Here is a 26,925-nt window from a genome sequence, read left to right on the forward strand (position 1 = left end):
TAACAAAAGAAAAATTTTATTTCAAAGGCTCATTACATGAAAATTATAAAAGAAAGAAACAAGTGCTCGTCTCGAGTAAACCTGTCAACATTAGTTGCTTTAAAATCAGATCCTTGCTTTAATCGTAATATTTCAAGTCCAGTGAGTTATAAATAAAGCAATACATATCAGTAAGCTCTTCAATCTAAAATAAAGAACACATAAATATTTTTAAAAAAATTATGAAAAAATATAAAAACTTTAAGTTATTAAATACTAAAACTACAGTTGAACGATGCTATAGTGAAAATGCTTTCCTTTTTACCATTTCACCATTTCTAATGCTCTTGAAAAATATGTCTGCCTATCTCAAATTGATATGTAAAAGAAGAAGAGAGCAACTGTAAAATGAATTAAATCAGAGGCAAGAGTAAATGAATTAATAAAATGGTGTTCCACGGAAATTTGAGGTTCCGTAAAAGGTTCCAAGAATTTAAATTTTTTAAACTGGTAATGATTGTTGAAACTTGTCGTTATATTTACCCCCAAACAACAAACCATCCTTTATTCGATATTTTGGATAGTTTTATGAAATTATTTAAGTAAAATAACAATAAAAAAAAGTTTAAAAAAAATCTTTTTTCTTCCAATAACAATAGGTTGAACAAATTATGAAAAAGATATGCATTTATAAAAAATTGCATTATTATTTCTCCTCAAAATCTTCAATTCTATATAAAATGATCAAATCCTAGAATAAAGAACTTTATGTTTTGCTGATAATTCTTCTCAACCTTTATAACAATTCTTTTTTGTAAACTAAAATTCAGCTTATTTTATTCATTTTCAGCTTATGCATATACTACAATTAAACTCAGAACTAGTCAAGACCTAGCTGGTCAAATGTGAGCGAAGTTGATAAGACTGAAATTTGATACAATGCTGTTGCTTGTAGTTCCAACTCCTGCAAATTTAAAGAACTGGAAAAAAAATCTATAGAAATAAAATTTGAGCCCACTTTATTTGAATTACCAATTTCTCAGCAGTTCACTAGAACATATAAAATACATTATTTAAATGGTAGTTCAGAAGAGACTACTAAAAATTGTTCATTATAAGCGTATAAAATACATTATTTAAATGGTAGTTTCGAAGAGACTACTAAAAATTGTTCACTATAACCGAGCGTTTGCTTTATTCCAGGTTCATTATAGAGGTGTTTGACTACATTTGTTTATTGTACATTGTTTATTTATCAAAAAATTTACTCTTCTAATTAGGACTGGGCTATAAATCGATATATCGCGACATATCGATTTAACGCCTATATCGGCAAACCGATACAGCAACTTTCATTCCAAGCGATACATCAGAGATGTGATTTAAGCCGTCGAGTGAAGAAGACGATATAACGATATAGCGATACACGCAAGGACTTTCTCTTACGTTCCGATGCCAACTCGCGCTGTGGAAGACGATATTGTTTCGTTATGTTGAGACGGCCTTGACTGATGAGCGGTAGAATCAGAATCACTTTTGAGACCTTATATCGTTATATCACATGTTCGTTTTCGTATTTTTGGGATTTGAAATNGGTATTTCTGTATCCTGGGGGGGGAGAGAATTAGAAGGATGCACTGTCTAACAGCTGGTCAAATGTGAGCGAAGTTGATAAGACTGAAATTTGATACAATGCTGTTGCTTGTAGTTCCAACTCCTGCAAATTTAAAGAACTGGAAAAAAAATCTATGGAAATAAAATTTGAGCCCACTTTATATGAATTACCAATTTCTCAGCAGTTCACTAGAAGCGTATAAAATACATTATTTAAATGGGAGTTCAGAAGAGACTACTAAAAATTGTTCACTATAACCGAGCGTTTGCTTTACTCCAGGTTCATTATAGAGGTGTTTGACTACATTTGTTTATTGTACATTGTTTACTTATCAAAAAATTTACTCTTCCAATGTATACTCACTATTTTAGCAGTAGGTTTTCCAGCACCATGACCACATTCAGTGTCTACACGAACCAAGAGTGGATTAACCTAAAAACATTAAAACAAAATTCAAAGTTAAATACTTCATAACTAAACTTAAGTAAGGACGCTTTCCAAGGATGCCCTTTGTATATATGAAGGGATAATTTTAAAGTACTAATAACAATCATGTAGTCTTTTCTGTCTTAATCTAGAAATTAAACAAGTGACGTTCTATAAATTACACTTTCGCAAAACAATATAACAAGCTTCAATACATTAATTTAACTGTATCAAGATTAGCAATCAATTCTCAATAAAAGTATCAGAGAAGTTTAGGTAAATTATGAAACAAATGATAAGTTTGTCCTATGCGCGGAAAAAAATAAGTCTCACCGAATCTAAAAGAAGTAACTAATAAAAGATTATTCAAAAAACGGAATAAATTATACGCGAAAATTAGAGTCCATTAACTAAAGAATAATATTTTGAGAAATCATATTCATCTACAGTGTTCAAAGGCTCTCCAAGATAAAAGAAATACTAAAATTTATAGAAATGATTTACAGAAAATTAGTACTACTCGGTATCTCTGTTTAAGTAATGTATCGAAATAGATCCATAAAGTGAAATTTAATTCCCTGAGCATTTTATCGCAACTTTTTATAATGAGCATGATTACTTTTCTGCCTTTATAGGGAAGGAAATTTTTTTTATTTTGTTTAATATTGTTCATTCTGTGTAAAAAGCTAATTATATTTATTCTAAATCAATTCAATTTTGAAATACAACAAATGTTGGTAAAAAAAAATTGAGAAATGAGATTCAACTTGAACTTATTGTTAAAATAAAAACTTCACTTTAGGAAGAAAAAAATAATAATGATTCTTTCATATTTATTTTCTGTGCAATGTATATATAAATAGCTCAATAGTAAATAAAATTTTACATACTTATATGGAAAGAGATTTTACTTCAGAAATAAATAATATCAAATATTTTCAGCCTTAAAAAATTTAACAAATTACTGGTAATAACTAAACTTATTTCTGACAAAAAATATTAGGTATTTTCTGTACAAGTTGCAGCACTAAAGAGGATTTAGGATGTATAAATGAGATTAAACAATAATGCATAAAGCAAACATTTATAAAAAACATATATACAAGTATTAGATCTTTTTTTATGAGAAATAAAAAGATAGAAAGAAAAGTACCTGTTTAGGACTTTTGCCTATCCTATACTGTAACTCAGCTATCAATTTTAAAGTGTGAAGTGGCACAACTCTATCATCATGATCACCAGTGAAGAGTAGCACAGCTGGATATTGAACTTGATCATCTTTAGGCACACGGACATTGTGCAGTGGAGAATATCTAAATCAAACAAAATTAAAATTTTTTTTATTTCCAATGGCTGTGGCGATGAATATGAATAGGAACAAAAAAAAATTCAAATAAAGAAACAAATGCAATAATAACCCCAAAAAATTCATGAGATAACCCAAGGCTTTCATTTCCCAGTATCTCAATTATTTCGTCACTCCTTGGAAAGTCCCAAAGGTAAGCAAGTTATATTTGTCCATAGACTTGTTTCTTTTATCACACAGAGGACTGGCAGCCTCAGTTAGAATGCCAATGCAAAAGAGATGGGTAGCAAGGCAAATCATGCCATGTAAGTGTACAAAAAGCGGCCACTGCTGACTGTCTATGCTTGTCAGGCATACCCAAGAGGCAATTATTTCCTCCATATTTGGTTTCTATTTTAGATAAGAGTTCATCTTGGTGAATCCACAGCATTATTTGTTTAAGAAACAATTGAGAGGAGAGAAAAGAAGTTTTGTCTTGTACAGCGTGTCAGCAAAGCATAATTTTTGGCAAGAAAGTCTGCCTACTCATTAGAGTATAAATTACAATGGTCAGGGATCTTTTGCAAAACAATTTTTTGATTTTGACAACATAATTTTGAAGTTGTCTAATGATGTAGAAATAAAACATTAAATTTATTCAACAGTAATTAAATTGTTATAAATAACTGACTTATGCTTTGAATTCAATGAATAAAATCTGATTTTCTATCTCTTATAATTATATCATTTACACTGCAAACATTGTTTTTGACTTTACAAGAGCAATCACATATTTGGAGGTAATATTTTATGAACAGCTTACACTTTTCATAGAACTAGAAGATAGGTGAATAATTCAGGCTAAGACGATTTGATTCTGACAAGTTCCAGATGTATATTCCCCAAATCATTTACGTTATTAAAGAATGACGCATCAATTTTTCAATTAATTTAAAATGTACTGTCAGTTCGAACATTAAGTTTAAAGTCTTTCATGATTGTGTTACAAGTTTACTATTTAGAACTATAACTGAAAAGCAAATATGCAGGTCAATCAATGTTTTAAAAGTAATTATAATAGAAATAATTATGATAAAAATATTAGAAAATTGCAAATTGTGTTTTACGAAACTCACATTAAGACATGCATCATATAATAAAATCAGCTTTACACCTAAAATTACATTTTTCTGAATAAATTTTTTTTTTACATTTTATAAGAAAAATTAAATATTTGCATAGTTTAAAAAAATAAGAAATAAATTTAAAAAATTTAAAATAATTTTCAATAGATAAAAAAAATAAATAAATTTTAATCAAATAAAAAAAAAATTATGTATATAGCTGATATTAATTGAATTAAAAAAATTTATTGCTTAGTTAAAAAATAAATTTCCATTTAAAAAAAATTTTGTTCTTATTACAAGCCCTTTCATTTAGACATTGAAAAGTAACTGAATTCATTTTTCATAATAAAACAAAAACATCTAAAGTTTTTTTTTTCTTTTTTTTTAAATTTAGAGATAAAAAAAAGCTTACATGTATTAGTAACCTTAAACAGTAAAAATTTTACATCACACAATGAGAGAAGCCTCAAACTTACTTAAGTAAATTATGAAAATTTTTCTCTTCATCAGGATTGCCATAATCTGATATCCAAGCACTGCCGATTGTAAATTTATGAAACCTCAGCATGTCCATCACTCTGAAACAAATCAAATTGATTTTCTTTACCAGAATGTATTTCATCTTTACTAAAGAGTACATTTTTTTCAGCCAGCAACATTTCGATTACGAGCAAAAAAACATAACTTTCAGTACATACCCACAGTGAGCTAATGCACATCCATACAGCTCTGGTCTTTGATTAATACATGCACCAATCAACAAACCTCCATTAGAACCTCCATTTATAGTTAATCTACAATGTACAGAATTCACATTCACGTAACAAAATAAATGACTATATAAGATGATATTGATCAATAATAAAACTAAACAAAAGTACAGAAAATTTTTGTTCATGAAAACCAATGGCTTCTCAAAAATTAAAAGCCTCAGAAATTTTTTATAACAAAAATTTAAGTTGCAGTTTCAGTTACAACTAATTTTTGAAGTACCAAAATCAAAATGATTTTTTTAGACTTTAAATTATTCGATACAAGATGTTTCAGAGAAGCAGTTAAAAACTTGAAAGGGTGCTAGGACACATCATGAGGACTGAGAATTGCACAGCAGCCTATACCTAGAAATATCATTCTACGCTGCTAGGAATGATTTCACATGATGAACTGGCTAACCATGTGAGCCGATATTTATATTAATATAAATTACCTTAATTCTATGTTTTTCAATAATTAATGTCCAAAAATATATTTAAATACGTCCAGGTTTGAAAACTTATAGAATTGGTAACCACTTTGGCAACCTTTGTAAGTTTATCCCCAAATCAAAATGCTATAAGATCTGAACTAGAAAACATAAAATTAATATGATTTAGATAATAAAAGTATTAGTACAAATATGGATGAACAATTAATACATAAGAGAGAAGCACGCCAAGCCGGATACAATGACATTTATGTACATGTGTTGCTGTAAAATTCTTAGTCACTGCCTGCTTTTTCTGTAACCACTGTGATGAAACTTCCTGTATAGCCTTCAAATGGAATGGCAAAATTAGTAATTGCCATTCAAACTAATGATGACTGAAGGAGAGAAAAAATTGATAATAAAAATCACTTATCACCACTTAGTAAAACAAAACCTAAAAAGTAAAATGAAAAATAAAGAAATGCTAAACTTAATCATTAGCCTGAGCCAGAAAACTAAATCTAAAGAATCAAGCATGAGCGTGCTTAAAAAAAATACTTATATACATCAATAAAGTAACCTTGAGATAAAAGAATTTACTCACTTTTTTGAATTTGTGTATTTATTTTCAATCAAATACTCCGCAGCAGCTTGGAAATCATCAAACACATTTTGCTTGTTAAGTAGTTTTCCGGCAGAATGCCAACTCTCACCATACTCTCTAAAACGAAAATGAACAAATGAATAATGAAAGGAAATTAATAAAGTTTGTAACCAGAACAAAAAAGTATAGAATTACAGAAATTTTTTCTTGAAGAAATGAGAAATTTATTCTAAATGTTTATTAAATTTTACAAGTATTTGAAGAATCAAAATTAAAATTTAAAGGTATATTTCAAAATTAAATGCTTGCTAACAGTGACTACCCTATATTTCTGAACCTAAACAGATCCAGGAATAAGTAGAGAATTTGTATTTCATGTAAAAATTGACAAAAATTCAAAACCAGCATCTTAGGGGGAAAATGCCAAACAATACTATGAATATGGCCAAAAATAGTTAAAAGATTTGTGCAGAATATTTTGCAATAAAATCACTGTAAAATAAAATGTCAGTTACTATAAATGATAATAATAACTCTGAAAACCTTATCTAAAGCTAACTTATTTTTACGATCTATCTTCTGTCTTGCATCTGTATTCTTGTATGTGATCTGTACTTTTTGATGTTCATTGTAAGTATATAAGTTGAGTTTTATGACTTATTTTTAGAAAAATTTCATGAATTCTTGAATTTTACTAATATCACAGAATTTTGTTTTTTGACCCATTAAAAATAATGACTAGCTGTGGTGCCAAAGAAGAAGTAATGACAATAAGAAAATAATGACAATTTTAGATTATCTATAGATTTTTATATACATCTCAGCCAAAAAAATAACATTATATGCAAATAAATCAGGTATAAAAAAAACTCTTAAAGCTACACAACTCTATTATCTTTAAGACATAACTTAAAAAATTTTAATGTTTACATTATTAAATACTAGAAGGTTTTGCTTCCTGTTCGCTCTAAATACCAACCCTGAAAATTGCTACAGGATCATTTTAGTTCCTTGATGACAAAATATTGTTATATCAAAATTAAAAGTTATTAGTACTTAAAAGATGCTTAAACTTCTTATTGTACTAAAATTTAAAAATGAATCATTTTGCTTGGATAAATCTTGCTTAAGCTTGAATTTAATTTTAGGTTACCATACAAACTAGAGCCAAAAATATTATGTAGCAACACTGCAGAAAGTTAACTCCTAATATTGCTTTACAATCTGAAATAATTCTTTTGTATTCATTATTTTAACTGTACATTTCTGCAGGGATACAGCAAAAAAGAAATATTAGAGTACTTTATAATAAACACAACTTATAAATTTGCTTAATTTTGTGAAACTATCAGAAGGTTAACAAAGGCATGTTTCATATGCTAAAACAACAACAGTCTCGCCAAAGAAGAAAAAAAAGAGTACATGAATAGTAATAAAACAAAAGTGCAAATACATAAAGAGTAACAAGTAAGAGAAAAACTCACCCTCCTCCTCTGAGATTTGGTAAAGCAAGAACACCTTTGAAATTTTGAGAAAATATTAACCTGGTGACACTAAAATGAGGTAACAAGCTGATATTGAAACCTCCATAGCCATACAGAAATGCTGGAGCAGTGCCATCTCTAACAAAATCCTAAAATGAGAAAAAATTTGTTTACACACACATTATATATATATATATATATGTTACGGCCAAAGCCTGAATTTGGCCAGCCAAATCGCGTTTGATAATGGTTAAGAACGCTGTAAATTGGCTGGTCAATGTCCGATCTTTTCTTCATTTTGGGAATTGGCCGGCCAGATTGTGAAGTGGCATGGGAGGAACAACCAAAGTTGGAAGAAAAATTCTTTGGCACGTATTAGTGGCTCTGTATAACTTCATTCCTTAAAAATTACAAGCTGCGGTACCCGCAGCTAACTGCTGTGGGATGTGGCCATTTGAGACAAAGTAAAAAATTTAATTTTTTAAATTTTAATTTAAAAACTTGTCTATATTTTTATATTTTTAAATTAAAAAAGAAAACAAAAGGGGCAATATTAGCAAATTAACTTTTTAATAAAACAAATAATAAAAAATTGTGGTTCCACTGTACCACCCGGTATGTGAAAAAACATACCACTTAAATTTTTTTTTCTGTAAAGTAATAGTTATTAGAAATACAAAAGATATTAAAAAAGTAGTAAAATGGGGCGCCTACCAGGCATTCTTGAACGAGCACATCGTCTTTTGGGCGGAACATCGTGGCCACTTCCTGAAATGGTCAGCCAAAGTAAAATATTCACTGATCGTTTCAATTACATCGCACTTTGGCCGAGAGGCATGGCCAATTCGCGAAGTGGCCGGACTTCGGGCTTTGGCCGTAACATATACATATATTAAGTATTCAAACACGCAAAATATAACAATTCAAAAATGGTTTTACTGCTATGGCAACAGAAGAGATTGTAAAATTATTCAAAACTTTCTAATTCTAATTTTGCTTTCTTTTTTTAAATTTTTAACTCATTAAAAATTTAATACGTTACAATACTTGATATCATATTAAAATTTAAACAGTTTTTTCAAAAAATTATTATTGTAAAACAATGAATTATTAGAGAAAACTAATAATGCAAAATGTATTTCCAATAATATTTTTTTTAAGTGATATTACCTGAAGAAAATTATAAGAGATGATTGAAGCTTAGAGCCCACAAGTAGAATGAACAGCGTAGCAGAAGCAATTGAGTTTTATGGTTTTCTTTTTGTTAAACAGTTGCTTTTAAGCATTCAGCAGTAAAATTCAAGAAAATGTTTACATCAATGAATAATATCAATGACACTGGTTTATAAATTATTTTTCAGTACAAATCACAGTTTTTAGCAAAAATGTAAAAATGAGCAAAAGAAGTTTAAAAAAAATCACAAGCTTTTAAACTACCTTAGAATGAATGATAAACATTGGAATTTTTGTACCATCTTTGCTTGGATAAAACACTTGGGTAGTCTGAAACTTTGAGGCATCAAAACCTTCAACTTTAATTGTTCTAAACTCCTAAAAAAATTAAACAATAATATAAATTAATGTGATAAAAAAAGATACCTCTTTTGCTACTTTACTATTTTCAAAATATTTTTTTAATTAAAACATTTATTTAAAAATATTTTTAAAAATATCATGACAGCATATTTTATTATGTCCTGTATTATGTAAAATTAAAAATAATTAAATTAAAAACTATGTAAAATTAAAAATAGAATTTTTAAAAGTTTCTTTTGAATTAAAAAAAAAATTTCAAAAAACATCTGACTTTTAACTTTTGCAAAAAAAAAAGTAAAATGATTAATAATACACATTAAATAAAATCAGAAAAAAGTTCACATTTTAATTTTCACAAAAATAAAAAAAAGTTGAATGATAAATAACACACAAATAAAATCAGGAAAAAGTTCAATTTAATTTTGACAAAAAATAAAAACAAGGTTTAACGAGGACTAACACATATAAAATAAAATCAGGAAAAAGTTTAAGTTGATGTTGAAATTTCCTACCTTGTGATTTAAATCTTCTTTTAATTCACAACGATAAATAATTCCAGGAGTCAAGAAAGAGACAAATCGAAAGAAAACCTAAAAGAAATTAGTGAATTAGTGAGATAAATTTAAACAGCAAAAATAAAGATAAACATTTAAATGCAATATAACAATTGAAATTTCCATAGTTTAATTTAAAATATTATCAAATTTTTAGTAACATTAAATGAAATACACAAAAATATGTAATAAATTGTGTAAGAATTTTAATTTTATGAATTTAAAACTATCATTATCAGCGTTCGTATAATCAGCGCTCTACTGTGTGAATTTTAAGCATACATTTGATTTGGATCAATTAAAACTAATTATATAGATGAATTTATTCCAAATTGTTTTTTAATACAGATTTGTACTAATTACATATGAAAAATTCCTTATTTAGAAAAGAAGCATTGATTTCTTTTTATTCGTATATTTTTTAGATTATTTAAACCAAATACCTCGCTCAGCTTTTTCTTTCCAGAGCAGCCTGTGATGGTTCCAACTTCTAACGGAAAATTGTGAATGAATTTTCCTGTTTTCAGATCATGTAAATGTAGTTGACTCTAAGCAAAAAAAACAAGAATAAATAAATCGTAAAAAAAATCACCATAATTACATTTTTCACTTATACACAATCTCTCTGCTCAGAGAGCATTATATTCTCTGCATTGCATTTAGTTCAATAAAAAAAATCATCATGTAAGACTTACCTTCTTAAAATAAAGAATTATAATTAAATTTTACTGAAATAAAATTGAATACACATTCATCAATTAAAATAATATTAAATCAAACATCTATGAATATAGAATATTATGATAAATTCAATGAAGTTTTTCTAAGTCTTATACTTCAACACTAACACTTTCAGTGAGAATGAAATAGCAAGTTGAAATTCTGATATCGATTTAAAGAAGAGCACCAATTTATTTTAGTATAATTAATCCAAAAATACTTTTGAATTATAAAATTCAGACTAAATAAACAATATGTAAAATAAATTAAGAAATGTGCTGCAATGTATCATTTCTTCCTCTTCCTTTTCTTTTTTTTTTCAGGTTCACATTCAAAATGTCTTATTTTGCCACATTATTTTAACAAAAAAACAACAAAGAAGAAAAGATTTCCATTCTTTTAACAATTACTAGATAATGATTCAAGTAGCTATTTGTGGTTTATTCCCGGCAACTTATGAACTATTACAAAAAATAAATTAGAACATTATGTTTCAATTATGAGATATGGTTTAAAAAAATGGGTTCAATCCTAAAAATAATCATATGCATAAAAAAATTTTTTTAACTATAATACGAAATCCTTTTAATTATATATTAGAAAGTAAGACAGGACATGCCGACAAGAGTACAGCAACAAAGCTTTGTTTAAATCAAGAATCTTAGTCCATTGTGTTGTTTCGGAATATGCATTCATGGCCTGGAAAATGCTCCAAATTAAATCAATAGTTAATTTGTATAGATTAATAAATTTAGTTAATTTCCTATTTTGATTCTGTGAGCTGGTAGCATCACCATTATAATATCTTAGACTCAATTTATATGTAATCTATCAAGTTGATTTATTTTATTGTAACAGAAAACTCAGTTCAAATTTATTCATTTACTTGAAATAGCAAGATTTTAAAAAATGACTAATAAACTTTTTTTTTCCTAATGAATTGCAGAAAGTAATTGCCTAGCTAAACTTGATGAATTTCACTTTTCAAAGATAAATATTAGTATTAATCAACTTATTCCGTAAATTATACTGTAAAATTGTAATTTTTTTTTAATCATACATAAAATTACTTAAATAAACAATGATTCAAATGTAAGTTCTTGATTATTTAGAGAGAGACAAGTAATCTTTGCTCAAACATTGTAGAGATGAATGAGGTAACAAATTTATTCTGATATTTGGTAATGGAAGCATAAACTAGGATTTTCAATTTTATATTGCAACATTTATTGTTTCCCTAATTCCTAAAACTGCCCAGGTTTTAATGAAGCAAAATTAAAAATAACATAACTTGCAGCATTGATAAGTTAAAGATTTAATTTCCTACTCTCATGAAAGTTATATACAGGTCTTATAATAATTTTATCTTAGGTCTTATAATCAAGTGAAAAATAATTTTATCCACTTATGCAAAACTTATTGATCAATTCTTATTTCAACTTCATTAACTACATTATGAAAGAAAATTAATAACACAATTCAAAATGCTCAATGGACAATTATTACCTTTTTTTAGAATAATAATCTAACTGGTTTTTTATTTTACACCTATACACATATTTTAAAATCAAAACTGCTACTTTTAAACGTTTGAAAATAGTTTGAATTTTAAGAATATGGAGCACTTGAATATTTTGCTCACACTATTGGAAACTGTCAACAAACTGCGCTTTTTTCTTATCTTTAACTTAATTAAAATGGATTACTCATGTTATAGCAATAACACATTTAATACCTTATTCCTATGCAAATTAGTTAGAAGAGTAAAAAAATCATTGTTATAATAAAAAAAATTTCAATACTTTCAGTTAAAACAAGATATAACAATATTTATAACAATATTGATTTTAAAAACATTGAAAGTTTAAAAAATCTTCAAACATGTAAAATAGGAATAAAAATTTCATTATAAATATGCTTTGAATAATTAAGAAGAAAACCTGAAAATAAAAACACATTATAAATTTAAATATATCATTATACCTACTTTTACATCTTCAATGTAGCACACAAAAAGCTTATCGTTATCAACACATTCTGCCCATTCTAAAACATATTTTGGGTGTTCAGGCATTAAATCCTTCCAATTGTCCTTTGAAATAAAGTTTTAAATAAATAAACAAATATTTTCAAACGCATTCTGCACTTTTGAAAAAAATACACAACCTAAATTTCAATTTGAGCATGTTACTGTACTCAATTTACAGTTATTTACTAATTAAAGAAATTATAAATACTAGTTAAATAAAAATAATAATTTCAGATATTCATAATTTTTGCAATATTAGATGTGATTATAAAAGTTCAAACAGAGCCAACTCTTTTAATTTAAAGATTAATTCAAGAATATTAATTCAAATTATTGAATTAATCTTCAATGAAATCTAATGAAATTGATTTTTAAAAAAATTAAGGAAAAAAAAATTCCCATGTAAAAAAACTCAAGACTAAAGGCAGTAACAAACTGTTAAAATTTAAGAGAAAAGATTACAACAAAAACATCTAAATTAGGTATAGGTTAGGTATAAATTAGGTATCAAAATTAGGTGTTGGTAAATTACCGAAATAAAAAATGTCATTCTTTTAATAATGTACACTAAAACACATTTCATACTTGCAACAAGTGAAATTTTTTTAAAATATAAGAGCTCACTTAAAACTTACTTCACTGGTATTATTGAAGTCGATGTTAACTAATCTATACATGGGACTCTTTCTATCAGTTCTAAAAGTAAAAGTTGTTCCTTCATTTGTAACATAACTATATTCAGCTTCCATATTATCAATTATACATTTTAAAGGTAGAAGACCTGAAATGTAAGTAACTATTATAAAAATTTAGCACTGATGATGTTTTAGATTTTTGTTTTCTTAAATATTTATCAGTCATATTTTTATTCAAAATATCTAATATAATGCTCTTACAGTAAATCCAATACATTATTGCACAATGTTAGAAAAGGAATTGAAACATGATCTAATATGTATGCAATTATAAGTCAAATAGATAGCTTATAAGTTTTAAAATATTAATTTCAACATAAGCAATCAATATACTCAATAGCTACAACAATTTTTTAATTAGTTACCACAAAAATAAGAAAACAATATAGTTACTTTCATAATAATTAATACTTCCTTAAACAAAGTTTGAGTTTTATTCTTTAGTTTAACCATTCTCAGCTTGTAATTATAGAGTTCAAAATATTGTTTTAAAATCAAAAATTCTCATAAATGTCAGTTCAATAATTATATAATTATACTTTTAAAAATATGTAAGCCCTTTCTCATTAGCAAACTATCCGAAGGTAAAACTTATGCTAAGGTAAACCTTTTTCTTTCAAAATTTATTTATTATAACTTTAAAGTGATTTTTTTCCCAGATAGAAAAAATTTCGTGTTTTATATAAGCATTGCTTTTACTCTCTTTCTCTCTCTATCATCAAAAATAAGCAAATCACAAACCCTCATTCATTATTAGTCTCTGAAACAGAGGGTGCTAATTTTCCAAACTAGTATTAGTAATCGAAAAATAAAACAAAAGAAATATGTATGTACATTTAGCATTCACAAAATTCAAATTAGTGCAATTTTAAGGTTCATATACAAAATTCTATATAAGCATATAACATTAATGAAATTCTGCATGAATTAAAAAAAAAATAACATTTAGATAAAAGTAATAAATTTAAAATTATACAACACTGAACCTTTTTACTTCATTATAAAATTAAATATAAAAAAAAAGTCAACATAAAATTTATAATTAAAAGAGCTCATTTGCATAATAACAAAATGTTGCATCAAAATTTATATTAATTTTTTTTATTGAATACATAAGCTTCTACCTTTAAGTCCTATTATCTGAAAAAAATCTACTTTTAGGTTTTACAAAAGTCCCTATCGTGTAAGGTACAAGACTTTTCATTGTACATGTGTCTATATATATTGCACAGTTAGCAATGCTAGCACTGTTGTTAGCACTTCTTAGTACTGTTGTTTTGTCAGCATTCATAGAGACAAATACAAATACTGACTCAGGTATTGTACACTTTTGATTGTGATACTTAAAAATTCATAAAAATTTAAGTAAATTATAAAGTAATTATTTTTATAATTATTAAATTTATAAACATTATTTAAATTTAATAAAAATAATTCATAAAGGATAAATTTCAAGAATTACTTTTGATTATTCTCCATAAAACCTTCAAATTTCATAGAAATAAAAGATAACAGTTTGTAAAACAGGCTGATTTAACAGTAAAAATTTTTAATAAATAGCCCCAATACATTAGTCACACTTTCACAAATTGTGAAATTTTTATCTTGTTTTCACAGAACTTACCAGATATTCCATTAGGGAGAGTCTTTAAATCACATATGTAAACCATATTGTTTTTACAAGTTTCTGCAACACTGCAAACAGCATATTGGCCACAGTGACTAACAGATGCAGAACTAAAATAAAGAAAAGAAAAAGTTTAAAATCAGAACTCACTAAGAAAAAGTCAAAAATATTACAATCAATGGTTTTCATCTTGTTACTTCTGATATATGAGAGTGAATTATCTGCTTTACGGTTAAAGCACACACTAGGAAAAAAATTTTTGAATTGTACACAGAGGCTTATTTTGAGATCCTAAGACTTACGGGTAAAGAGCTTTTTGGGAATCCTCAACACAATGCCCTTATTATTCATGTTATTTCCTTCTTCTCTCTCAGTACTATCTGTACTTCTTATCGTGGAATCAAAGTAGCCCCACCTAATATGGTGCTCCTAAAAGAGTGGACAACATGTCTGCCCTTCTGATACCCGAATAATAAATGTTAATATTAATAATAATTGGAAATAATTATTAATATTAACATATTAATAATTATTTCGAATAATAATTGGAAAAAAATAAAGTCTATTATATGTATTGTAAAAAAAAAGCAAAAAAGACATTCAAAAGTACATATCATCAGACTACAAAAAAATTTTTAAAAACTTAATCCTTAACAACTATTTTTACATCAGGATATTGACAAAAATAAATCAGCTTTACATCTTCAACTCGAAAAATACTAAGTTATAGATTTTTTTTCCAACTTTTTACATAAAAAAAAAAGATAAAAAACACATTATTTTAAGTCAAACTTAAAATCAATAGGAAACCTTTTAGAAAGCAAAATATTTTAAAAATAACAATAAAGAAATAAAGATGTTAGCTTTTTTTCTATAAATTTATATTTAAAGACTAGTTAATATTAAGAAGACTGCAAAATAACGAATGTTATGACCACCTAACATTTGAAACTATTATAATCAAATACTATCTATTAAATCTAACATCTTATCATACAAACAGTAATCATATTCAAACAGTAATCATTTCATTAATATAAGATTGAAAACACCTACGTCATCCATTTAGGGTGCTCAGGAAACTCAACACAAACAACATCTTGAGATTGATCTGTTCCAATCTTATGATAAATTAATTTATGGTTTTCCAAAGAAGTGGTTTCAGTTCCATCAACACCGTTTTCAGCATCTGGATATCCCTATGAATAGGAGAGGACATTTACATAAATAGCAATTAATTCTATATTAAATGTAGGGGTTTTAAGAACCCAAATATGGCTAACTCTCAATTATCCATGGAATTAAGAGGTACAACATATTACAGGCATGAAAGTGGACAAAAATAAAAAAAAAGCTGAACTTTTACAATGCAGATCACTGGAAGGAGGGGGGGGGTGTTCTATATGATATTGATGACATATATAAAAGTAACTTTTAACTATGCCGGGAGATTTTTTATAATATTTAAAGTGACAGATAAATTTAGACAGTTAACTTTAAATTTTCTTAAATATAATTTTAAAATTTTGACCACTACTATATTAAAGAAAATTAAGCAATTCTAGGAAGTCACGACTATTAAATTACTTACTAATGAAAAATATCACATCTTTACAGTAACTAATTCAAGAGAAAACTTATTCTACTTCTTTCAAGAATCGCGATATTGGATTTTAAAATTGCGTGAATATTAATCGCGATATTGGATTTTAAAACCGCTTGAATATGAATCACGATATTGGATTTTAAAACCGTTTGAATATGAATCACGATATTGGATTTTAAAATCACGTTAATATGAATTGCGATTTTGGATTTTAAAATCGCGTGAATAGGAACCACGATATTATATCTTAAAATCGTGTGAATATGAATCGCGCTGTTGGATTTTTAAAAAAACGAAAATGCAAATTGCAATATTGAATTTTTAAGTCGCGTAAATAAGAATCACGATGCATAATTTTTAAATAGCGTACAAATACGAAAAACGATGCCTGATATATCAACTGCGTGATAACGAACCGAAATATTAGATTTTAAAATTGCGTGAATATGAATCACGATATTTGATTTTAAAATAGCGTAAATATGAATCGTTATTTTGGATTTTAGAATCACGTGAATATGAAACACGATAATGGATTTTAAAATCACGTGAATATGAAACGCGATAATGGATTTTAAAATCGCGTGAATAGGAATCATGACTTTGGATTTAAAAATCGCGTGAATATGAATCGCAATAATGGATTTTAAAATGGCGTGAATAGGATCACGATTTTGGATTTGAATATTAATCGCGATTTCGGATTTTAAAATCGCGTGAACATAAATCGTGAATTTGGATCTTAAAATCGCGTGAACATGAATCACGCTGTTAGATTTTAAAAACATGAAAATACAAATTGCGATATTGAATTTTATTTTTAAATAGCGTAAATAAGAATCCCGATGCATAATTGTTAGATCATGTGAATTCGAATCACAATGAGTAATTTTTAAATACTGTACAAATACGAAAATCGATGTCTGCTATTACAACTGCGTGATAACGAATGTCAATATTGGATTTAAAAAAGCGTGAATACGAATTGCGACGTTGGAATTCAAACTCGCGGGAATACAAATCACGATATTGGATTTTTGAATTGAGTGAATAGGAATTGCTAGTACTAATTTTTAAATCACATAAAAAAATCGCAACAAGTAACTTCTAAATCAGTTAAATACGAAAATCGTTGTTAGATATTAAAATCGTCTGATTAAGAATCGCGATTTTAGCAGATTCCGGAGCAGTTCCTAATATTTAAAATTCCGAAAATCAGACCAAAAAAAAATAGAATATTGGAGGTCAAAACGAAACTACTTTAGACTCCTTTCCACTCTACAGCGGAAGCCGAGGTTATCAAAGCTCCACCCACTTTCGTCTGAAGATTATTTTCTCAGGAGGCTACTGCAGAGCGAAAAAGTTTGTTCCAAGTTCGACTATCGTTCGGACGGCTTGGGTTTCTCGTATTGGACTCCCCAAAAAATTTAGTTTTTAGAAAATGTTCGGAAATTTTAAAAATTGGGAGAAAAAAGTGGATTTCCGCTTTTTCGCCGAAGTCTTTCATCCCTCATATTAGGAAAAGCTAATTTCACAAATTGATAATTCTTCGCAAAAAATACTTCTTAATAATTATTTAATAGACGAAAAAAATTTGATATGAAAGGTATATAAATTTGTACATAATTTTAAAGAATGAAATTTTATAAGGTAAAAATACAAAATTTGAACAAAACTGATCAAATAGTTCCTGAAAATCAAATTTAAAAAAAGTAAGTTATATTTAACTACCAGAAATAATCAGACAACTGAAAATAAATACAATCAAGAATGCATGATAAAAGTAATAATATAAATAATAACATAATAGACTATCTTAACTTACTGAATAAAAAAATCCTTTATTATCATGTGTCCATGAAAGAGCTGAAAACTTTACTTTCTCTATTGTCTCTGGAAATTCTTCACCATTAGATACCTTCTTTATCTATAATTTGATAAAAAATTCAATGAGAAATACAAATATACATTAAACATATTTCATCAACGCTAAGATTTTAGTATAATGAAAACAACCTTTATCTTTTGCCAATCTGAACCACTTTCACTGATTCCATAAGCTAGATATTCACCATTTTCTGAAAATTCATAGAAAGGTATGCTTATCAATCCTTCTTTGGACATTTCATTTGGATCCAAAAATATTTCTGGTTCACTTTCTAATGTCTTCTGCTTATATAAAACACTGAAAAGACAATAGTTGCTCAATGATCTTTGTAAAATAAAAAGGGAAATATCAGTTTATAAAAACTTTATTTAAGAAATGCAACTCAATTATTATTATTTTTTTTATTAATAAGGGTACTTTTATGGATATTGAATAAATGTGATAGCACCCCTAGATAACTTGATAGCAAATTTTTTTTTAAATATCATTCAAAACTATAAATAAAAAAAAACATGAAAATTGAAAAGGCGCTAACCCAGTGAAAAAAGTGAAATCCAGTTTTTATTGAATATTTGAATTAAGTTATTTACCATATATTTTAGATGAAATTATTTTCTGAATTAGTTTTAAAAAATACAACTAATAATAATTGTTTATTCATGATGTTAATATATATTTTATTAGAAAATTGAATCAAACTTTTCTTAAATTAATATGAACAAAGCATAGTTAGTAGTTATGTTATAACTTAATACTGAAAAAAAATAATAATAATAATTTAATTAAACTGGTAGAAAAATGTTTGCAACTGTTGTTTTTTTGAAGAATTTTTATTTTATTTTTTATTACCTTAACAAGCATTAGGAAATTCAGGAAAATTGGGTAACAAGATAGCCAGATACTTCTTTTCTTCGTTTTCAAATAAATGATGTTTATTTGGAGAAGTTGTTTAAAAAACTTCTACAAAAATCCACTACTGATCTTGTATGATCAGCATGTACATTTGTAATAAATACGATTGGTATTTTTCTTTAAATCTTATCACTACAAAGTAGCCTTACCAAGGACTTAATAAATAAAGACAATAAATAAAATTACCTTTGGTTCTGCAATCCAGTGTTATAAAAATAATAATAATTCTCCCCTTCCTTGAATGGACAGCTATATTTAGGAAAGTTCCACATACTCTTAATTCTGAAAGAAAAGTACAAATCAGTTCTTTTTTAAAATGCAAAACAGCTTGCACAGTGTATTAGTATGCATCTCAATAAAAACATAAATTATAACAAAGAGTCTAAAACTTCATTACAGTTTATTACATTTTACTTTTAATAAAAGTTTATAAGGTATTTAATTATTTTAAAAGAAAATATAAAATTAAATATTCAATATAAAAATAGGATTTGGGGGAAAATTTATATAGGGGAACAGGGGGTAATGCCGGGCAGCTAAGATTCAAAGGCCTGTATGAAATAAACTGTTTGACTTAGAAACTGTTTGTCTTAAAAACTGCCTGATTTAACCAAAATATTCATTGTTTAGTTGTATACAATACATCATTCTCAAAAAGTCATAGATGGACTACTTTTTTTAAGAATGAATTGAAGAAGAACCATCCAGTTTGACTCCACTAGTGGGGTCAAACTGGATGGTTTAACTTTTTCACATGTTAACTGTATGGGAAATTTAGAAATACTAGAATTTCATTCAAAAAGTAACACACATTTTATATAACAATTTAAGACAATTATGCCCGTATTTTATATCTGATCTAGGTCTAAGCCTTATTCAAGAGGGGGAGGGAAAGAGCGACAATTGTCCCAAGGCCCAGGGTGACTGAGAGCTCAACCAAAATTCCTTACAAAAATGTCATGTTTATTAATATTTTTCAAAAAAAAATGGCAGAGAATTTCTTTGTATCTATATAAAAAAAAAACTATAATTTGATATAAAGGGTCTTCAAGCATTTAGAACTTTCAGAATAAGTAAATTTTGTCCTGATATACATAAAACTTTTGTTCAGTCTTGTTGTGTGTTGTTATCTTCTTCCGCTGAACTGCAGTTCTTATGGGCCCCACATAGACACACATCAGTAGGGTGGGGCAAAAGATCTGGTAGTACACGGTTTTAGCCCATGAGCGGAGGATAGAACAGTGCGACCTATCGGGCTAAACTCTTACTGTTTGTTAAGGTATGAGTCATTAGTAAACGTATAATAAGCAAAAATTTGTAATGATGAATAAATAATGATAGCTTTAAAAAAAAAAAAAAATTTTGAGAGTTGGAATAGTAACTTATCTACAGAGATGCCACACATTAATCAAATACAATCATAATCATGCCAACATTGAATGACCTTCCTCTTGACTAGTTAAGTGTAAATCAGAGTTTGCCTGCTAGATAATACTACTAATTTCGCCAATATCAAGGTATACCCAGTTTTACCCCTCTCTAACCTACATATTTTGTTCAATTATTCTACATTTAAATATAAATCAGCGTTTTAAACTTTTATTTAACAAAAAAACCTAAGGGGTCATCTATAAATTTTGTCTTATTTAGATGAAGAGAGGGATTTTTTAAATTGTGACAGTTTGTGGCAGGAAGTGTGACATCACACATTTTGGTTAAATCTGAAACATTCAAAATCAGCACATTAAATATTTTCATATATTTAGTTTTTGTAATTTTTTTCATCAAAATAAATCCACATCTGACCATTATTGTTGTTAGCCTCACAAATATCATTAAAATACATGAGTGCTTAAAAATAAAATTTGAAGCAGGATGCATAACATGGGTTTTGTTCCTAAACTGCTAGCATATGTTTATATATTATATTGTGACATGAGGTAAGGGGTAGTATAAAATAAATTAAAAATAAACTTAAAACAAAAATATATTAAGTTTAAAAACTAAATTTACATGATTGTGGATATTTCCAGGGTGTGAGATGTTGTGCCAACTACCATCACCAAGGAACTGAATAGATTTTAAACTTGCAAATTTAAAAAAAATTATAAACATGTAGTGGTTTACATGGAAGTAGCTACTAGTTCTGCCTTTGAATAGATCTCATTCAGTGATGTTTTTCTTTTGTATTTCTTTATTTTTTTTTTTTAATTTCTTGCACGCCACTGCCTGGAAGTTGCCAAGACGTGAGAATTATTTTGACATAGATCACAATACGGAAATTTTCCCGTCGATCCATAACAACTTTCTGAACCATTAGTATATATGTTAATGCAAAATAGCATGATGCAAGACATAGGGGTAAGGTAAATTGAGATACTTAGAGATTAAGAAAATGAAGGAGTCCATAATATTGAAAAAATATGCAACATTATTTATGAACAACTACTAAGTGAACAATAGTTAAGCCCAGGGCTCCCAAGTACAAAGGGCCTTAAAAAACTTTGAAGTTAAAAAAATATTTCATTTATATTAAAAGTATCAGATTTCCAGGAATTATAGGGCCCACTTTTTGTGTTTGATTTGGGACCCACGAAGTCTTGCTACACTACTGAAAATACACTTCTGTAATATTTTTACAATATATTCAGCAAAAAATATGCAATAAAAAAATTATTCATATAGCCTAAAACCTATAACATATCATAAAAATACCAATAGAATTAAAAATTAAATCCTCTGGTATGTTATTGAAAATGTATAAATTTCACTAGATTCAAAAATTATTAAGGTGATATGGATTTTTTCTACCTTAAAAATATTTAAAGCTAATGCAGTTTTTCCATTATCAAGTCTGCTTGTTCCTAGGATTATATATATTTATACATTCAACTAAATTAGCATTATACTAATAGTAGCAACATAAAAAAATCTTAGAATGGTTCTGCTTTTGAAGCTACTATATACCATTATTTTACTAAAATTTATCTTATAATGTTCTTATACAATTAGTTTTTATTAAAACTTATTTAAATACGACAAAAAAGAAGTTCAAGATATTTGTTAAAATATCTTGATACTATATCTATATCGATATCTTTATCGATCTATATCGATATCTATATATACTAATAGTAGTAACATAAAAAAATCTTAGAATGGTTCTGCTTTTGAGGCTACTATTATACCATTATTTTACTAACATTTATCTTAGAATGTTCTTATACAATTAGTTTTTATTAAAACTTATTTAAATACGACAAAAAAGAAGTTCAAGATATATGTTAAAATTAAAAAAGACTAAGCAAGGTAAAAATAATAAATTACAGTTATAACAACCAATTGTAACTAACATGGTTAATAACTTTATATCACCTGAAATTTTGAATCTATGAAAACTATGCTGGAAGACCTAACAAGAAGTATAAACATGGAAATAACTTCAACGAACTTCACTATTCTATAACAGAAATAATTGAAAAGCCTATGCAGGTAGATGTAGAAGATAGGAAAGTGTGAGCACAATGCTACAAATTTAATTAGTGATTTCAAATAGTTCAGCATCTGTTGCAAGGTCATTTAGCACCCAAAACCGAATTAACACAAAATATTGTAACAGATTGACTGGTGAGCATTTGAGCAAACTAATGAGAATAACTGATGAAAAAGTAGATATAGAACATTTTCCATATGATAATGCAGCAAAAACATTCAATGGTTTAGAAATTAGAAGACGTTAAAAATGTATTATAATTAAAGAAATATTTTTTTTGCAAGTCTATTCGTGTTTCTTTAGTTTTTGAAAATCTCACTTAACTTTTTGAAATCTCACCCTGTTTTTGAGAAAGGGTGAGAAATTCTCTCCCATTTATTTCTGAAATGAAAACACTGGACTTATTAGATTGCTTTGTTACATAAAATTTATTATTACTTGAATACAGTTATGTTTTATATAAATATTAGTGCAATGCAAAAAAATTTTAAAAATTTACCGCTCTTTAAGCTTCTCTCTAACTGGACAATTTTCTAAATAAGGAACTGTTATATCATTTTGAGCTTTCACAAATTCTTTGGTTTCATCTGCATCAGGATCTTCAAGCCATCTATACGGATCAATAACCTGTAAATAGATGAAATTTTATTTTTGCTAACCAATCAGGAAGGTCTCCCTGTTTAGAAATAGTTAGTTGAAGCTGTTAAAAAAAAGTGCAAGCTTATACTCAGGTGTAATTCGATTGGTCGACAAAACGTTAAAATCAAGCATTAAAACTTTTAATAGATTTTAATAACACATACGAGTCCTGGTAAAAAACTGTCAAGGATATTTCTGCTTTCTGATCTGTCACTCTAACTGCAATTGCCAGGGTGCAAAACAAATTTTTAACTTGCAAATTAAAAGGAAAAAAAAAATATTTAGAGGTTCGACCTGGGAAGCTATAGCTTTCTTATTGATCTCTTTCTGTGATGTTTTCTTTTTTTTTTATTTCGGCTCAGATGTCGAGTATTTTAGTGTATATCAATCGGAAATGTTTCCCCCTTTACGGAAATATTGACACATTTTCAATTCTGATTTTAAAAAAAAATATACACAAAAAAGTAAATATATTTATTTAATTTACAAATATATTTAAAAGAGGTAACAATTAAGTTTTAAAACATTAAGTCTTGACAATTTAAAAAGAAAATTAGATGAATGATTAATATAAGAAGAAAAGATGTATAGTTACGTAATTATTAAGAATATTTACTGAAACTGGTGCAAAAACTTTAAGTTGCTGTGCCAAACAAAACTTTTAGATATTTAAATTGTAACTAAATATATGATGATCTATTTCTAAGTGTGGTCATATTTAAATCCCACATTAGTAAAATAAAATTGATTAAAAATAAATTGCATACCTTTACTCCATGGTGATCCTCAGTTGTTCCGTCTCTTTTCGCATCCGGATAAATAAAAGACATATTTGCCCGGCTTTTTTTGAAAGAAAAATTTATTCTCCTTACTGATTTAAATATTGAATGAAATCTATACACAGAAACTGGAACACAGACTTTCAATAAAGCTATCATAAAGAGGGAGTAAGGAGCGGTGATTGTTTACGTTTTCTCCGGTAGCCTGTTTCTTCCTCATTAAAGACTGAGATATTCGCGAAAATTTCTTAACGATATAGAAGAGTTACCATCGTTATCGTTATATCGTTCTTCCAAGATTTATCTACTTCAGCCTTTTTTGTCGCTTTTGCATTATTTTTGAGTTTTATAAATTTATGTCGTATTTTTCTCTCTCATTTGACATTTACCCGCTGTCCGAAGAGGACCGATTTTTTCAGTTTAGGAGCATGGGGCTTCAAACTTCATTCAGATTTCATGTATTTTCAAGGAACAAGCGTTTCCAGATCCAAACGATTATCCTTCTATTCTTTTACATTTATGAGGGTAAAATGATTCTTTAACAATATTTCAATTAAATTTTTTCTTTCATCTTAGTACACGCATCACTGGCTGTGGTCAGTCAGCGAGTGGGTGACCACTTTGATCAGCCTGCTTAAGGATCGAGGGTGTGCGGTATCGGTCCTCGTTAAACTGTTCTACTGTAAAGTGATCGACTTCACGCGCAGGTAGTTAGGCTACCAAAGCAGGGGAGATGTATCCTCTGCAGAGGATCAAAATTGCGATGACATGTCTTCGGATCATCCTCAGGAATGTTTCCCAAACGGATCCAGCAAAAGCAAAAGTTCATCATTGGGAATATCCCAGTGCACCATGGGAAAGAGTGCACATTGATTTCGCAGGACCTATATTTGAGCGAATGTTTCTACTTATTGTTGACGCACATTCAAAATGGCTTGAAGTTTACCCCATGAAGACAGCCAACTCATTCAAGACAATTGAATGCCTCCGAGATTGCTTTTCACGTTTTGGACTACCTGTAGTGTTAGTTTCCGACAACGGCACACAGTTTACTTCACAAGAGTTCCAAACATTTATACGAAGCAATGGCATTAAGCATAAGACATGCGCCCCTTTCAAACCATCCAGCAATGGACAAGCAGAGCGCTACGTGCATACATTAAAACAATCTCTCCGTGCCANTGCATATATATATATATATAATAATATATATATATAATAAAATATTTGCATGAAATTAAATTCTTTTAAATGTTAAAATTCGATTAAAACTGAAAAATACCAAACTGATACTTTTCGAAAATAAAATATTTCCTCGTGCCCCCCCCTCCTCCCCCACTGCACCGAGGAGGTTTCGGGGTGTTATTTAAGCCACTGCATTGACGCAATGATTATTCTTTCTTTTTTTTCGTTCGATTTAAATATCACCAAAATTATTTTATCCTCCGATATGTGTTTTATTATTTTTTAAATGCTTTCAAAATTAATATTGACAATTAAACAAGTGGGTAAAATTCTAATAGTTAAACCAGATAATACTACCATGCTAGGAAATGCTAGACTCCTAACCCAAAAGTAGCACAGAGATATTGTTAGATAACTTGATTGATATAGATCGACATTGAGAACGCAGAAGAATCTGGAAGGCAATGAAGCATCCAGGTGACAACATTGCAAGGCATCCACAGATAACGTGATTTCGTGAAAAGTTTTCAATTAATTCCTGTTTATTAATTTATTTCATACGAAACCAATTTCCCAAGTAGTGCAGAAACATCAATCTATATTATGGTCATTCCTATCAATTTTTTGAGCACGGAGAAATATGGATATCTGTTAGCAAGTTATGGAGTAGTAGGTAAGTAAGTAGGTTTATTTACGTCATACTAGAGCTGTACAATGGGCTATTGGCGACGGTCTGGGAAACATCACAGAGGATACTTTGAAGACATGCCACCACAATTTTGATCCTCTGCAGAGGGGATAGCACCCCGCTTCGGTAGTCCGACGACCTGCACGTGAAGTAGAGCACTTTACGGTAGAACAGTTTAATGAGGACCAATACAGCACACCCTCTGCTCTGTCCCTACGCAGACTGATCCAAGTGTCACCCACCCGCACACTGACCGCAGCCAGTGATGCTTGACTTCGATGCTCTGCAGTGAACCGTGCCTTTATGATCAGTCCACTGCGGAACAGTTATGGAAAGAATTCCGCCAATAAAGTTTTAGTCTTTTTCTTAAAACACTCCACATTAATTACATTTTCGTTCTAAAGTTCCAAAAAATTGTTAGGCAGATCAAAATGAGTAAAATTTCTTTATAGTTTCACATATTTGTGAAAATAAAAAATAGAACTTCGTGGAAATGATATCGAAAGTTAAAAGAAACAGGATATTGAAGTCTATCGATGTTTATTTTACACATTATTTCTATGAACGCATATCATGTGACTGCGAACTTACGTCGATTCTTATCTTCGAATTGGTTGATTCTTTTAGGTCTTATTCTGATTCCAAAAAGCAACAGTTGGATTACGTGCTCTTATTTATTACTTTCAAATAAATAAAAAAATTCTCAAGACTTTACAGTCCTTTCATGCAGTTTAGAATTTTATTCCCTCGAGTGTGAAGGGAGCCTTAGTCAGCCCTTCTCATGCACGGCACTAAAGAAGCAAGGAAGGGCATCGAGAGGAATGTAACTCTACTCGAAATCTTAATTCCGTGTTTTTTAAAATTACAT

At 28.1% G+C, this 26,925-nt stretch overlaps 1 protein-coding gene across 1 annotated transcript; it reads right to left on the minus strand.

Moving 5' to 3' along the window:
* Nucleotides 1-24,411, minus strand: LOC107447102 (prolyl endopeptidase). Its single transcript, XM_016061920.3, has 19 exons — nt 24,173-24,411; nt 23,266-23,393; nt 19,460-19,555; nt 18,490-18,658; nt 18,299-18,400; nt 15,924-16,066; nt 14,865-14,977; nt 13,181-13,326; nt 12,504-12,608; nt 10,240-10,344; nt 9,755-9,832; nt 9,144-9,257; nt 7,707-7,855; nt 6,223-6,339; nt 5,131-5,226; nt 4,909-5,010; nt 3,174-3,333; nt 1,958-2,026; nt 1-184 (listed from the first exon to the last, which is right to left on the minus strand). The coding sequence occupies exons 1-19, from the start codon at nt 24,341-24,343 to the stop codon at nt 119-121; spliced, it is 2,229 nt and encodes a 742-aa protein (XP_015917406.2). The 5' UTR covers nt 24,344-24,411; the 3' UTR covers nt 1-118.
* Nucleotides 24,412-26,925: the final 2,514 nt, after the last annotated feature.

This window comes from Parasteatoda tepidariorum, chromosome 1 (assembly GCF_043381705.1).
Source record: "Parasteatoda tepidariorum isolate YZ-2023 chromosome 1, CAS_Ptep_4.0, whole genome shotgun sequence".
NCBI classification, from domain to species: domain Eukaryota; kingdom Metazoa; phylum Arthropoda; class Arachnida; order Araneae; family Theridiidae; genus Parasteatoda; species Parasteatoda tepidariorum.